The 17,337-nt window shown below is 35.1% G+C and overlaps 1 protein-coding gene across 6 annotated transcripts in view; it reads right to left on the bottom strand.

The window, feature by feature from the left end:
* The window catches only part of LOC127503759 (urokinase plasminogen activator surface receptor-like), a 67,701-nt gene that overhangs the window by 8,071 nt on the left and 42,293 nt on the right, over positions 1 to 17,337 (bottom strand). Inside the window, exons 1-5 of one of the 6 annotated variants that reach the window (XM_051877879.1) lie at positions 4,320 to 4,451; positions 4,118 to 4,237; positions 3,730 to 3,861; positions 3,427 to 3,528; positions 2,970 to 3,296 (exon numbers count right to left, since the gene is read on the bottom strand). The exons of 1 other annotated variant lie outside the window; for it this stretch is intronic. In XM_051877879.1, coding sequence (XP_051733839.1) covers positions 3,109 to 3,296; positions 3,427 to 3,528; positions 3,730 to 3,861; positions 4,118 to 4,237; positions 4,320 to 4,368 — 591 coding nt within the window. In that variant the 5' untranslated portion in view covers positions 4,369 to 4,451 and the 3' untranslated portion in view covers positions 2,970 to 3,108. Of the gene's footprint in view, positions 1 to 2,969; positions 3,297 to 3,426; positions 3,529 to 3,729; positions 3,862 to 4,117; positions 4,238 to 4,319; positions 4,452 to 9,131; positions 9,800 to 9,919; positions 10,031 to 10,232; positions 10,356 to 10,933; positions 11,054 to 11,137; positions 11,255 to 17,337 lie in introns of those variants that run through there. 4 more of the 6 variants (XM_051877877.1, XM_051877878.1, XM_051877874.1 and 1 more) reach the window with 4 other exon arrangements.

Below are 17,337 nucleotides of genomic sequence, written 5' to 3'. Positions count from 1 at the left end.
GATGTAAACATCACTTTGCATATTAAATGCAAAGTTGACTGGAAGGAAGAAATTGGGTAGGCAAAGGTGCACAAGCAACAGGGATGACCGCAAGCTTGAGAATACTGTCAAGTAAAGCCAATTCAAACACTTGGGAGAACTTCACAATGAGTAGAATGAAGCCGGAGTCAGCGCATCAAGAGTCACCACACTCAGACATCTTCAGGAACTACCAAGCCACTTCTGAACCAGAGACAACGTCAGAAGCATCTTACCTGGGCTAAGGAAAAAAAGAACTGGACAGTGAACAGTGGTCGAAAGTCCTCTTTTCAGATAAAAGTAAATTTTGCATTTCATGTTGAAATCATGGTCCCAGAGTCTGAAGGAAGACTGGAGAGGCACAGAATCCAAGCTGCTTGAAGTCTAGTGTGAAGTTTCTGAAGTCAGTAATGATTTGGGGGGGCGTGACGTCTGCTGGTGTTGGTCTATTGTGTTTTATCAAGTGCAGAGTCAATGCAGCCATCTTCCAGGAGATTTTGGAGCACTTTATGCTTCCATCTGCTGACAAGCTTTATGGAGATGCTGATTTCCTTTTCCAGCAGGACTTTAGCACCTGCCCACAGTGCAAAAACCACTTCCAAGTGGTTTGCTGACCATGATATTACTGTGCTTTATTGGCCAGCCAATATGCCTGACCTGAATCTATGGGATATTTTCAAGAGAAAGATGAGAAACAGTCGATCCAAAAATATACAGATGATCTGAAGGCTCAGTAGTGCCTCAGCAGTGCCACAGGCTGATCACTTCCATGCCACACTTCACTGATGCAGTAATTTGTGCTAGGAGCAAGTCATTTGCTGTAATATGTCCTGCCAATCAAGTATTGAGTGCACAAAAGAACATACTTTAAAGAACTTGAACTTTTCTGTTTTGCAAATCCATTTTTTGATTGATCTTAGGAAATATTCTAATATTTTGAAATACTGGATTTTGGACTTTCATGAGCTGTACGCTCTAATCATCAAAATTTAAAAAAAAAAAACTTTTGAAATGTTTTACTTTACATGTAGGGAATCTAGAATATATGAAAGTTTCATTTTTAAAAATAATTTATAATAAAAAAATGAACTTTTTTATGATATTCTAATTATATGACCAGCACCTGTATACGACCCATGTCTCTGAATGACACGAGACAGGGGCAAGAGAAGTGATACTTCCTCATGCATAATACCGCAATTATAATCTTATGCACACTACAGCGCAGTGATTGGATTGAATGTGCTTTTTCTCATGAATAAATGCAGAAACTGTTGACGTCAGCATGTTCGACCAGCCCATACTGGAGCCAATCAGCACTCCGGATCTTGCCGGTAGTACACGATGACGTCAGATTTTGTGACGTTGCTCCGACTTTGCTTTTCAAACCGGTAGACAGAAATCGCTCTGAAAAATGCAAAAACAACTAATTTCAAATTATAGATAAAATTAATGAGTGCCTTTAGTGTTTTCAATGATGTGCAGCCTATGCATATCTGTTCACAGCTCAAAAAAAGTGTTCTGGGGTTTCATGACCCTTTAACATTGATTCAACATTATTTCGATCATTGATGCTATCTGGGGATGTTTTCATGTCACCAGAAATAGTCATCAATGTCCCAATGTGTCCTTCCCAGTGCCTGAATTCATGTACAGGATATAGTGTTTTTTTTCACCAAACCACATCATATCAAAACAATGCACGGAGCGTTCTTTAGAACTTCCGCATTAATATAAGCCAGCTCGAAAACTTCCGGCGAGATGTCATTTGCTTGTGTTGAGCATTAGTAGGGTAATACTTAGTTTATAATCAGAATATAGTCACTTAAATAGACAGGCATAGCATTAATTTAGTTATTCAAACGTAAGGCATAAAAAATAAATAAATAAAGACGTACCTCATTGTTCCTCCTCGGCTAAATTAAATTCGACCATCAGTTTTAACACTTTTATGTGAAAAAAAAGCTTCAAAAATTAAATATTTATTGTGCAATTTAGTTAGATTAATTGAATAAAATGTGTGTTTTTACAAGTGTGCTGAAATCATTGATCTTGCGCTGCACTGACTGACAGCTCCTGTGATTACAAAGGGAAAAGTTATTGGTTTTCTTAAGATTTTTTGAGTATTTCATACTTCACATTAACAAAATGTATTTTTAAACCTAGTTATTTTTATAATGTTTAATATTTAGTCAAAAACGAAGCGAAAAACGATTAGAGGAAATGGCTGATATATGCGCAAATAAATGCTACTTTGCCGCCACCTGCTGGTTAAAGTGGTAATTATTGTCTTTTTTATTTTTAAATAAGTGTTTTCTATCAAATGTTGAATTTCATACATTTTGAAACGTTCGGTTTTACGATGGGGACAATCTCAGAAGGCTGAACAAATAATGTTTGTGGTCATCACATTAAAAATAACATTTAAGTGCTGGGGGAAAAAATGCGTGTCTAATTACAGACACGGCGTTTTTAAACGGTCCAAATAGCTTCGTCTTTATTGCAATCAATAAAACTGATTTATTAGCAAATTAGGTAAATGTGATAAGTGCATTAAAATATGAATACGAACATTAAAAAGTCAACCATTGATGGTTTTGTGTCGATGTACAGCGACTACAGAGTGAACAGCTAGTAACAGTTCACCGGAAATGCCCGAGCTGGCTTAACGACAACCAGGAAGTAACCGTGCATATAGCCCATTGGAATATATGATACGTGTTGCATGGGATCGTTATGCGTATTGGAAATTTCTCCTTTTATGACCCGAAAAAGAAAGACTAGTATACTGTATTAGAACAACACCATGTTAAGTAAATGATGACTTCATTTTCATTTTATGAACTATCCCTTTAATATAATTTTTTTTTTTTTTTTTAAGAAATAAAATATTTTTATTATTGCATGTTTTTCAGACTTCTTTACAACTTTATTAAATATGACCCCAGGAACAAGGTGATGTGGTATTTTATTTCATAAAATGTCACCTCAGAATTTTACAGGAAAAATCACCAAATACAGTACAGAGAAAATACAAGCTCTATATTCAGTACAGTGTGTCTGACTGTAGGATGTGAAGAGCTGCTGGATTCAGTGCAGCAGGAAGTAGGAGAGCAGAGAACAGCAGAGGAACAGGAAGCTCTGGGAGACACTCTGAGCACCGTTACACAGGTTCCCCTCACAACATGAGATGCTCTCAACACCAAACAATGATGCAGAATCACAGATGGATTTAGATGCACAGCCTTTTATAACAACTGACTGGCCACCATAAGCTCCTGATTAAAAGAAAGAAAACAAAGGTTGATTCAGTTTAAGCTGGGCATTGGTATATGTGATCTGTGTCAAATGTTTAAACCTTTAAAAGATCATGACTTTAATCTTCTTCTTCCTTTCCCAGATTCTCACCTGTTGCTTTAATGCAGCGGTCTTCAGTCCCTGAACAGCTCAATGTGTTTGTGCAGCTCTGTCTATCACAGGAGTAACATTTTTTTCGATTGGGGGTGGGATCTACAGAGGGAAAACAAGTATACTTTTATTTTATTTTCTGTACAAAATATCTAATAAAACACTCCTTTACCTGCTCCATTCAATCAGTTCATGACAAGCTGCACCTTCATTTTATTTCCTGATTGAATGTCATTTGGAAGTAAAATGAGTGTTGACTTTAAAGAAGATAGTTATTTGCACATGATCATTGAAGGACAATACCTGGGGGATCTTGGGCGTTACACTCGTTTGTGTCACAGCAGGAAATAGTCGCCTTTGAACTGCCAATACTCATGGACGCACTTTGACAGACAGGAGCACAACCTTTAATTATAATTGTAGTACTGCTGTCATCTAAAAAACATAAATGATACAGGAAAGACCATTTCAACTGTCCATTATTTTGATGGAAAATGTATTTATAAATATGAATTTATAAAATTGAGCCTTTTTCTAATTTTAAAAAATGTTTTAAGTACAAAATCATAACAATCTGATGGAAAACAAATGATTGAAATTGCAAATTCTGATAGAAAAACAAGCTGTTCTGTCAATACTGGCAGCATCTCCAATCAGTCAAAACAGTAAATTTCAATCATATTGGACGTACCAACTTGGTCCACAGCTGTTGAACTCAAGCACCGAGAAAATCGACCAGGACATGTTTTTACCTTTTGTCCCGCACAAGAACCTGTCAGACTTATGCACTCATAACAGCGGAGAGAGTGTCCTTTAGTAATAAAACAGAGAGAGATGCATCAGTGATCTGTTATCATTCTCAGTAACATCACAAACACTATTTGTCTTTATACCTGCAGTGAAAAGAATGAAGAGAAGAAAAACTGAGATTTGCAGATCCATCTTTGATCAGGAGGTGAATGAAATAATGTGCCTCTTACAGTGCTTATTCTGTATCTTATCAAAAGGGGAGGATCTTCATGACAAAAAATTAAAGTTTAACAAAAGTAGATATTCTTGAAACAGAAACCTCCGCTTAGTTTACTTGCCAGTTAATGATAAATGACAGTTTAACAAGGAAACTACAAAGAATGAATACTGTACGTCCAACCTTCTAAAAGTGAAAAATCATTTATTGAATAAAAATCATTTATTCACACTCATGTCATTCAAAACCTGTATAAATTTCTTTCTTCTTTTGAACACAAAAGCAGGTTTTTTGAAAAATGTGTTTGTGTGTACAGGTTTTGCTATATTTGTGAGGGCCAAAAAAAAAAAAAAAAAAGCTTATAAATCGACCAACACATGTTTTTTTTTTTTTGAGTCTAGTGCTCTGCACATGTTTCTGTGGTGGGTATGTTTAGTGGTAGGGTTGGGTTATGGGCCATAGAAAATATAATTAATTAACCTGAAATAAAATCAATATAAACAGATGTAAAGGAAGTGTTCCTTTTTTATGGCTGCTTTTGCAAGAGAAAAAAAAGCCCCTTTGACTGCTGAATGTTTTCAGCCCTATATTGTATCCTGAATGTTAGTCAGTCATACACAGTAGAGCAAATTGAAAAACTCGTCATCTAAACTGTTTTATGAATTCATTTTAGAAGAGAAAGCTTCCAAACTCAAGAGAACATTCAGTATTTAAACTGACATTCTCAATTTTTGTTAAAGCAATTGCAAACTTACGTGTGTAGGTGTGTGTGAGTGTGTGCATTGTGGGTTCATGTAACACACTGCAATTCTTTAGAAATCAATGAGTGGAAAAACAAACATGATCTTTCTTGTAAATCTCTATAGAGAGCGTATGTTAAATGTTGTAAATATGAAAATTTTCTGCATTTAAGGTATCTAATCCAAACTGCAGTGTGCGTCCAAAAGAAAAAATTGTGTTGTTGGATGGAATGAATATTTTGTAAACAAAAATGTATATTAAATTACAGATACAAAATAACCTTGTGTGTCACGGGTTGCATGGTTGTAGCATGATAGTCTATAAGATGATGCTTGACGCAGAATGACGATAAACAAGACTTTAAGGGGGTTAGTTCACCCAAAAATGAAAATTCTGTCATTAATTACTCACCCTTGTGCCGTTTTACACCCGTAAGACCTTTGTTGATCTTCGGAACACAAATTAAGATATTTTTGTTTAAATCCGATGGCTCCGTGAGGCCTACATAGGGAGCAATGACATTTCCTCTCTCAAGATCCATAAAGGTACTAAAAACATATTTAAATCAGTTCATGTGAGTACAGTGGTTCAATATTAATATTATAAAGCGACGAGAATATTTTTGGTACGCCAAAAAAAACAAAATAACGACTTATTTAGTGATGGCCGATTTCAAAACACTGCTTCAGGATTCATAACGCTCCGAAGCTTCCTGAAGCAGTGTTTTGAAATCCATCACTAAATAGTTCATTATTTTGTTTTTTTTGGCGCACCAAAAATATTCTTGTCGCTTTATAATAAACAAATAATAAATAATAAACAAATAATAAACAAAAATATCTCAATTTGCGTTCCGAAGATCAACGAAGGTCTTACGGGTGTAAAACGGCATGAGCGAGAGTAATAAATTACAGAATTTTCATTTTTGGGTGAACTAACCCTTTAATAAACAGAGAGACATATTACAAACACAATCCACGTAACTTTAACATGAGACGGTGAACAGAAGGGAGCTGAAGGCTTATATACACAGAAGCACGTAATCAACTTATCAGGCAATGACTCTGCAGACAGCGTTTGTGCACAAAGGTAACTCATGAAACTGTTTTCAGACAGACTTCTGAGGCAGCGTACCGGTTTAATGATCTACAGCAAAATAGAGAGAGCTTTAATGAAAACTAAGCGAATGCAATTACTACAATAGTAATATCTTGCTAGAAACGACATCAAAAGTGATAAACGTTGGTCATACACATACATTTACACACAAACTGACCACCAAATGCAACTTTCAGACGCCATCTTTACTTTTTAGCTCAGGATTGTGGGATATCAAAGGCGGCAAAGGATACATCTGTGCTTCCTTCAAAAATCGATCAGATGAAGGTATCTCAGGAAACAGGAAGCGGCCAAGACTCATTGATGCACGTGGGGAGCGAAGGCTGGCCCGTGTGGTCCGATCCAACAGACCAGATACTGTAGCTCAAACTGCGCAAGAAGTTAATGCTGGTTCTGATAGAAAGGAGTCAGAATGTCAGTTTGTTGCGTATGGGGCTGCATAGCCGCAGACCAGTCAGGGTGCCCATGCTGACCCCTGTCCACCGCCGAAAGCGCCAACAGTGGGCACGTGAGCATCAGAACTGGACCACGGAGCAATGGAAGAAGGTGGCCTGGTCTGATGAATCACATTTTCTTTTACATCACGTGGATGGCCGGGTGCGTGTGCGTCGCTTGCTTGGGGAACACATGGCACCAGGATGCACTATGGGAAGAAGACAGTGTGATGATTTGGGCAATGTTCTGCTGGGAAACCTTGAGTCCTGCCATCCATGTGGATGTTACTTTGACACGTATCACCTACCTAAGCATTGTTGCAGACCATGTACACCCTTTCATGGAAACGGTATTCCCTGGTGGCTGTGGCCTCTTTCAGCAGGATAATGCGTCCTGCCACAAAGCAAAAATGGTTCAGGAATGGTTTGAGGAGCACAACAACGAGTTTGAGGTCTCCAAATTCCCCAGATCTCAATCCAATCGAGCATCTGTGGGATGTGCTGAACAAACAAATCCAGTCCATGGAGGCCTCACCTCACAACTTACAGGACTTAAAGGATCTGCTGCTAACATCTTGGTGTCAGATACCACAGCACACCTTCAGGGGTTTAGTGGAGTCCATGCCTCGATGGGTCAGGGCCATTTTGGCAGCAAAAGGGGGACCAACACAATATTAAGAAGGTGATCATAATGTTATTCCTGATCAGTATAGTATAATGCAGGGTCATGAAATCCTAAACTAAATTTTCTGAGATTTTAACATTGTTATATGTGTTGAACATGGTAGAAGACAATGTTACCATCTGTTAGTTTAATTGTAGGAGAAAACTAGTTAATTTCAGTCTTTTTTGTGCTATTTTCAAATTCCGGGTTTAAATTCGTCTTCGTGTCAACGTCACCAGGATGTTTTCTTGTACTATAGTATGACGATGACTCATTGGTGTCTCATTATTATTCATGAGACTGAATGTTCTTATCCTATGAGCAGGCGCCTCGCTTTATTATTCAGCAATAATTCTGAGTAAGTGTTCTGACGTAGAACCTGAAAGTGCTGCTCTGTGTCTACAATGTAAACAGCATAGGAGACTGACAGGGAAGAGAAGAAATTGTTGAATAAAGTTGTTATTTTTGTTTTGTTTTTTTCTGGACCTTGAATGTGGTAATTAAGTTGCTTTCTCTTGGGAAATATCTTAATTTGTGTTCAGAAGATGAACGAAGGTCTTACAGGTGTGGAACGACATGAGTAATTAATGACAGAATTTTCATTTTTGGGTGAACTAACCCTTTAATATCCTTCTAGATTCTCATTCTTAATAAACCTTTCTTTTTTGAATCTTCATTTTTGAGGCCTATATAGTTCATTCCCATAGATATTAGGACCCTAATGTGACTCCATGTCAAAATTGTTGAATTTTACCCATTGTCAGTGGTCAAGAACTAAATGTGGGTGACTTTTTAAACAGCTGATAGTTATTGTGTTTAAAGAAGAATGTCTGAAGAACAAATAACACTAAAACTAGAAATGTATCTTGTTTCCCTCTATCAAAACAATTAAATACAACATACCTCTCTGAATGCCAAAAACATTTTTCCGAAGTTTACGTCTTTAATTCAAGAAGTGTTAAAGATATCTTACTGTCATTTTAGATTATTGTTCTTATGAAACTTTTCTTATGGAATCATCATTTTTAAGGCCCTATGTGGTTCAATCTCATAGATACAGCGATGTCACTGCGGGAACGTGTAGTTACAATACTGCATATTTGAACTCTTAGCTTCAAAAAAGTTATGTTTTTTGCATTTCTTTTGATAGAGAGAAACATTCTAGTTTAAACATGATTTATTCTTCAGACATTCCTGCAATAAGTATCACCGGTGTGCAAAGTGAACCACATTTGGTTTTCGATCACTGAAAATGGGTAAAATTGAACAATTTGAACATGGATCTGCTTTGAGATCCCAATATCTATGGGACCGTATAGGGCCTTGAAAATGAAGATTTCAAAAGGAAAGCTTATTTAGAATGAGAATCTAGAAGGATATTAAAATATCTTGAATAGTTTTAGAGTTACAGGCTTGCAAACTTTGGAAAAAGAATATTTATGGCACTCAGGTATGTTCTATGCAATCAAGTTGATAGAACAACACAAGATATATTTCTAGTTTCAACATTATGGGTCCCTTTTTAACGATCTTAGCACATAGTCTGAAGTGCATGGCACTTAGGGCATGTCCGAATCCACTTTTGCTAGTTTAACAACAGAAAAATGGTCCAAAAGGGTTTTACCTATAATCTCTTAATGAGTAATGGGTGTGTATTGGGCGTAATGTGCAATAAACCAATCAGAGTTTCATCTCCCATTCCCTTTAAAAGCCAGGTGCGTTCACGGCATGGCGGATTCGCTATTTACATGGTGGAATATAGACACTCTCAAGCTGTCAGTTTAAATACAATGTTGTATTGCCACGATTGGTCAAAATATTAGCCAATTTCATTTGTCATTACTGCAAATAGGTAATTTTGATACATGCAATGACTATCCATTATGACATGTAGGCATTTTTATCTTTATAATAATCTTTTACATTGTAATCCTTTTATTTTTATTTGGCATGTTTGTGTGCTGTTGTGCATCCCTGTGTGCAGAGTGTTATATATATCTTTTTCAATTCATCACACCAGGTCACTTTGTTATTTTAAAAGACGAGTCATTGCTTCCTCCACATTCAAACTTTACTACCTCTTCACCCACTGCCCCCTAGAGCTTATATGTAGGAGCTACATAATGTAACACCATTTACAGATCTATAGTCAAACAGCTTGAATATTGAAGTCACGAAATATAGTAAGAAAAAAAAAAATGCAAGCTCTATATTCAGTACAGTGTGTCTGATTGTAGGATGTGAAGAGCTGCTGGATTCAGTGCAGCTGGAAGTAGGAGAGCAGAGAACAGCAGAGGAACAGGAAGCTCTGGGAGACACTCTGAGCACCGTTACACAGGTTCCCCTCACAACATGAGATGTTCTGAACTCTAGGACCTTGTGCTGTGTTTTCACAAAAGGATTTAGACACACAGCCTTTTGAAACAACTGACTGGTTTCCAAAAGTCTCTGATGAAAAGAAAGAAAACAAAGGTTGATTCAGTCTAAGCTGGACATTAGTATATGTGATCTGTGTCAAATGTTTAAACCTTAAAAGATAATGACTTAAATCTTTTTCCAGATTCTCACCTATTACATGAATGCAGTAGTTTTCAGTCCCTGAACAGCTCACTGTGTTTGTGCAGCTTTCTCCATCACAATAGTAACATTTCTTTCCATTGGGGACATTACTGCTGCGATCTATACAGAGGGGAAACAAATATTCTTTTATTTTCTTTACAAAATATCTAATGAAACACTCCTTCAGCTGCTCCATTCAATCAGTTCACGACAGACAAGCCACACCCTTGTTTTATTTCCTGATTGAATGTCATTTGGAAGTAAAATGAGTGTTGACTTTAATGAAGATAGTTATTTGCACATGATCATTGAAGGACAATACCTGGAGCATCTTGGACATTACACTCGTCTGTGTTACAGCAGGTAACAGTTGACTTAGCAGTGCCTATGTTCACGAACCCACTTTGACACTGAGGAACACAACTTTTATACTTATTTTTTGAACCTAAAAAACATGAATGATACAGAAAAGACCAATTAAACTGCACATTATGTTGATGGAAGATGTATTTATGTTACAAATTGCTGAAGACAGGATATAAAATATAAACAAGCCTAACAGCATGCCCTTAACACAAACAACAACCAACAACTAAAGCACAAAACAGAGCAACTTAAATACAGGGCAAATGAGGGAACTAATGATTAACACCAGTGATCATTAATGAATGTCCGTGACAACAAATGAGAATGGGAAACTGAAACAAATGAACACAGGAGCTACTGAATACAAACTAAAAGTCCATAAAAATGAAACTAACTGAACATAATAGTGACAATTTATAAATGTCAAAATTTAGCATTTTTCTCATTTCAAACATTTTTTTTTTAAATACAAAATCATAATCTGAGAGAAAACAAAGTAAATATCATAAATATATGTTAAATATTCTGTGACTGAAATTGTAAATTCTGCCAGAAAAACGAGTAGCTGTTCTGTTGTAGCACCAGTAAATACTGGCAGCATCTCCAATCAGTCAATCAGTCAAATATAACAGTAAATTTCAAACATATTGGACTTACCATCTTTTGTTACTCTTGTTGTACTCATGCACTGAGAAGATCCACTGGGACATGTATTTACCTTTTGATCTGCACAAGAACTCACCACATTCATGCACTCATAACAGCGGAGAGAGTGTCCTGTAGTAATAAAACAGAGAGAGAGATACATCAGTGATCTGTTATTATTCTCAGTAACATCACAAACAATATTTGTCTTTGTACCTGCAGTGAAAAGAATGAAGAGAAGAAAAACTGAGATTTGCAGATCCATCTTTGATCAGGAGGAGAATGTAATAATGTGTCTGTTTCAGAGCCCATTTTATATCTCATCAAAAGGGGAGGATCTTCATGAGAAAATGAAAGTTCAACAGAAGTAGACAATTCTTGAAGCAGAAACTTCAGTTTAATTTACTTGCCAGTTGAAGATAAAGAAAGGTTTAAAAAGGAATTGCAAGAAATGTATAGGTCTACTTAAACCAACCTTCGTAAAGTGATAGGCTTCATTTATTTGATCCGAAATACAGCAAAAACAGTAATATTATGAAACATTTTTACAATTTAACACAACTGTTTTCTGTTTGAATATATTTTAAAATGTAATTTATTCCTGTGAATTTTCAGCATCTACTCCAGTCTTCAGTCACATGATCCTTCAGAAATCATAATATGATGATTTGCTGCTGAAGAAACATTTATTATTATTATCAATGTTGAAAACAGTTGTGTACATTTTTTTTTTCAGGATTATTTGATGAATAGAAAGTATATATAACCACCCAAGCAAGCAGTGATTTTTCTTAAATCATAAGCTCTTAAATATTTTATAAGATCTCCTGTATTTCTCATGTCCGTGAAAATATTGGCCTAATTGTGTTTTAATGGTGTAAGAGCAGGAAAATGTTTCTTTTTTTTTAAATAAATTTTTGCTTTTTTACAACAAATCTGTATTCAAAATTTTAAAAAATGTATTACATGCTAGATCAAATGTCCTCAAGTCTTTGCACGCAACAAACCGCCATAAAGGAAGTGTTGCTGTGGATCCTTTTTTTATGGTTATGCTTGTTTCCCAAGAGAAAAAAAATGTGCAGTTCTCTGGAAATCAATGAGTGGAAAAACAAACATGATCTTTCTTGTAAGTTTCTATTGCACCCCTATAGAGCCCATAGAATATAGCGACTTCCCCAGCCAACACAACCAAATTCTGTTTTGCACCCACCCGCTTGCACTACTTAAGGTCTTTCGACACATCCGCGACCAACAATCATCTCCAATATTTTGTTTATTTGTAAGGGCCCATAGCTACTTTTCAAATTATATGTATCTTGAATGTGTCCCGAGGAAAAGGGAAGAAATAAGTATCTTTTTTCTTTTTTTCTCCTCTCTTTATTTATTTTTCTTTTCAAATTGTTCATGGTTGCTATATTATGGATATTTTTGTCATGTTTATTTGTTGAAACTTTTTTCTTGGATTCAAGAAAAAAAAAAAAAAAATCAAGTGGCAGTAATAATATATATGCATAAACCAAGGTTTGAACCAATGATGCTTCTGACTGGTAAGTATATCTGTAGTACTTACATCAATAAATGTCTTAACCTGTATCACTGCCTCTTGTAGTTATTTATAAACTCATGAATGACCTTCTTGTGAAATGTTAACAGTTAGAATATACAACTGAACATGTACAGACTTTTACACTAGACATAATACACACAATAACCCTACATATATTGCACCCAACCCTTTTATGTCTTTCCTGCATCACAAAAATCCATGTGTGTGCACATATGTGAAATGAGGGAATGTGCCTCATAGACTGTGTATGGTCACAGAGTATCTCCGTGACATACATGACAAATTTTTGTTTAAAAAATACATTCCATCTGACATTTACGCAACAAACTCATCCAACAACACAGCTTGTAATTTTGTCTTTTGGAAGCACATTGCAGATTCGGATAATAAGATAACCTCAATGCTGAAAAAATTTACATTTACAATATTTAACATACGCTCTCTGCACATAGGTTTAAAATTGTACCTTTACACAGTAAAATCCCCAGAGTTAAATCAACTCTGCTCAAAGAACATTTGGTCCCTCTCTAAATAGTGTTAAAATAACACTGAAGCAGAGTTAAAGTTAATGAAATAATTAAGCAATTAATTAAGTGATGATTGAGCAATAATGATAAACACCTGCTGTTAACAAGCAGAATCACTGAAGAAAAGAGAAACACAAGAACTACAACTCACTTCAGTCACAGCCTTAGATAAAAACTGAAGAAACTGAAGATAAAATCGTTAAATCTCTGTAGATCTGATTAAACAACTCCACAAACAGCATTACCAGCTTCACATATTACTATCCAGTTTGACTTTATTTTCTCATATCTACAGAATTGAGAATCAACAGAGGTTTATTGGTCAAGAAAAGAAAAAAGATGCCACCATCAAGGAGATCAGCGTTTGCTTAAGTTGAGCTCTTGACCCTTGACTTTCTATGATAGATTTTTCTCTCCAACAATGCATATGTTGTTGGAAAGCAGTGAAGTTAGTGCTTCGCAGTTAGCGGATATTAGCTGCTTTTATATGATGTAGTCATTGTGAGAAACTCCCATCATGCACTGCAGTGTGAATAATTATTGTCACCACTATTGAGGATTGTATGCTATGTTTTCATGTATAAGCCTGAGCAGTAATAGTCATTCATTTTTAGCACAGACGCATTATGGTGGCATTTGTTTAATTTTTTTTTTTTTTTTTTGCAATTTTGTAACAGCTGTCAGACCTCTTTGTGATGCTAATTCAAAACGGCTCTCAAACAATAAATTCAAGCTGATCTGCTCCTTTAGTCTTTTGATTCAGCAATGTACAAGTGTTTGTTATGAAACACTATTGCAATTGCTCAAACACAAATTATTGTAAAAACATAAAAGGGTCAAGAGCCCAACTAAAACAAACCCTGACCACTACGATGGTGGCATACATTTTAAACCAATAAAACAGCAACATCTAAACCTTAAATTAATTCTAAATAAGAACTTCTTTAGACTCGTGACAGAAATAAAGTCAATCTGGTTAGTAATAAGTGAATCAGATCTTTTAATCAGATCTAGTGAGATTTAATGACTTTTATCTTCAGTTGATTTCAATTAAATGGTTTTGGCTGAAGTCAGTTGTAGTTCTTGTGTTTCTCTTTTCTTCAGTGATTCTGCTTGTTAACAGCAGGTGTTCATCATTAATGTTTAATCATCACTTAATTAATAGCTTAATTATCTCATTAACTTTAACTCTGCTTCAGCGTTATTTTAACACTATTTAGAGAGGGACCAAATGTACTCTGAGCAGAGCTGATTTAACTCTGGGGATTTTACTGTGCACAAAGCAGTTAAACCCCCTGTATTCCCCAGCTCATTTACAATACGAGTGTATGTGGATCACAGTGCAGGAATTCTGTCCTTAGCATTTCTGACACAATGACCCTCATTCACAGAATCCAGACCACATTCACTCAACCAACCAATCAATCAATTTAGGATCAACACCGAAACTCTCATCTGCAGAGATTGTTTAAATAACAGTGTCGATATTACAGGTTTAGGCATCATTTTTAAGACTTTGCATGTAACTCTGATGTCTTGTGAATTTGTTCTAAATAAAAATTTAAAGAACCATGTGTAACCATGTGTGAAGTGCACTGTGTACTGACAAGCAATTAATGTGCACTAAAATATATTTTAATATCAGTTATCAATACACTTAAGTGTGAATTAAATGTAATGTTTTCAGCCGCTTAAGTGCATTCTAATTGTAATTAATTTTAAACATATCACAGATTAAGTTCATATTAAATGCAACTGGTTGAACTTCTGAGTGATTTTTTTAAACCACTTAAGTGGGACTTTAATACAATTTTTTTTTATGTACTTTGAAATATGGCAAAAGTGTACTTCTGTATGTACTGACAAGGAATTAATGTAACTAAAATATGCTTTAATGTAATTTACATGTACACTATTATATAATTTAATACATTTGTAATTACATTATTTATTTGCTTACACTGAGTAAAAATGAAGTGAGTATTTTAGTGGCTCAGAGCCGGTACATCTGTCTTTGCGGATCATACTGTATTTAATAGGCTACTTAATAGTTGTTATGCTGATTGCAACACAGATGAGTTTTGGGTTCTCATCAAAAGGTCAGTCACCGTGACCTTAAACAAACCTGTTTTGCACACGTCTCGAGACACCTCAGCTGAGAGAAGCTGAAATTTAATGTTATCCAGTCATTTTATGTATCTGTGTGTACGTTGAGTAAAATGGCAGAAGCCAGTATTTTAGTGGCTCCAATTCAAGTTTTTTTTCTTTTTTTTAGCAATATTTTTTTCATCTAGTTATTATTGTAATGAACAGTGTATGTCAGTTCCACAAATCCGTTAGCATCTTGCTCTTTTGTCGCTAGCTACTTTATTTTTGTGTATAAATCTATTTAATTACTTCGTATATGAAACCATGATTCGCACTCACAAAAATAAGACAAAAATAAAGGAGCCTCCTGGTGGAAAATGTAAAATTAAAGCTGGCAAGAGGACAAAACACAGACATTATGTCTTCTTCAGTGCGTGAGTGCGAATCGTGATTTCAAAACAGTGTTTCAAATTTGAGTTGCCGAAGTTTGCTGTAGTTCTTACGCAATGAAATAACACAAAGATTGCCATTACCGGGAAAACAGTAAAATTTGTGATAGGGTTGGGTTAGGCAATAGAAAATATCATTAACCTGATATAAAATCAATAGAAGTCTATGCAGTGTCCTTACTAATACAATGAAAGAAATGCATGTGCATGCGTGTGTGTGAGTGTGTGTGCCCATAAAATGAAAGCCATTGGGGTTCAATGTTGTTTGGACCCAAACATTCTTTAAAATATATTCTTGTGTTCTGCAGAAGAAAGAAAATCTCACATACTTTAGTTTACATATAGATTTAGGTTATCTACATTCAGTAGAATGCTTTACACCTACACAGTGTGGGAGTGGGACATGATACCACTTGTTTAAACAGAACCACACATTTTTTCAAAAAAATAAATCGTAAAAAAATTGTCAATGACTGTCAGCTATGGCTGCCAAACAAAAACCTTAAAATTAAAGTAAAATATTCTAATTTAAATAAAGTGTAAAACACTCTTACAGAAAAAAAAACACTGTTGTTTTATACGTATATCCTGAATTATCACAATAAAACACCTTCACTGCAAAACAACCTTAAAAAAAAACAAAAAAACAGTCAAATGACTTTCAGCAACAGGTTGCCAAACAAAGTCTGTAAAATAAATATCCTAATTTAAATAAAGTGCAAAACACTATTACAGAAAAAAAACACTGTTGTTTTATACATATATCCTGAATTGTTACTAACAAAACACACCCAGCCAGCACAGCTATGTGGGGCCCAGATGCGTGTCATCTGGGCTGTCTAACTGGAGCCAACCGGTTTTGTCCACAGCTTCCATTGAAGCGTCCAGCCAGTGGGACTGTGACAGTTAAGGGGTTAAATTAGGATATTTTACTTTAATTCTACATGATTTTTTGGCTTCCATTCACTTGACCGTTTTATCATCTAACTGTTTTGTTACTGTGTGATTACTGATTATTTTTTGTAATTTCACATACATTTGTTTGTAATTTAAGAAAACAGAAAAAATACTGTATAAAAAATACAGTAAATTTTCTGTAAAAAATATGTGAATTACTGTATTTTTTCATTAATGTCATAATACATAAAATAACAGCCGAGTTGTTAATTTACATATGTTGTTTGCAATTTTACAGAGTTTTGAGTATAATTTAAAAGAAAAGAAAATGACCGTAAAAAAAATCAGTTATTTTCCGTAAAATTAGGATTTTTTTTTTTTTTTTTTTTTTTTACAGTGCAGCATTCATTATCTCTGAAATCATCAGACTTGAGTCTTTAAAGGGTTAGTTCACCCAAAAATGAAATTTCTGTCATTAAAGTACTCACTATACAGAGGTTAGTCTAACGGATGCCTAATACAGTGCATTACAATTCTTTCATAAATGGCACTGTCAAGAAAATTATGTAAAAAAGTGACATTCTTCTAGATCATTTCAAAGAACAGGTGCTGCTTATGAAATGCACATATAGCACTTCCAGAACTTTTTTTTTTTTTTTCTTTTTTTTTTTACATAAAATGCAGTTAATAAGTTTATTAATACAATGAAGACATATCAATACAGCACAATTCTGAAAAAAAAAAAAAAATGTATTGAGCTATATACTGAAGAGCCAAAACTTGTCATATGACAGGTGAAGAATATATCATTGATCATCCCCTAACAAGGCCACATATTAAGGTCTGGGTATTAGATGGTAAGCAAACTATTGGTTTTCATAATCAATG

This window comes from Ctenopharyngodon idella, chromosome 21 (assembly GCF_019924925.1).
Source record: "Ctenopharyngodon idella isolate HZGC_01 chromosome 21, HZGC01, whole genome shotgun sequence".
Taxonomy (NCBI): domain Eukaryota; kingdom Metazoa; phylum Chordata; class Actinopteri; order Cypriniformes; family Xenocyprididae; genus Ctenopharyngodon; species Ctenopharyngodon idella.
The sequence above is the reverse complement of the archived record's forward strand: the minus strand, read 5'-3'. Positions and strand labels throughout refer to the sequence as shown.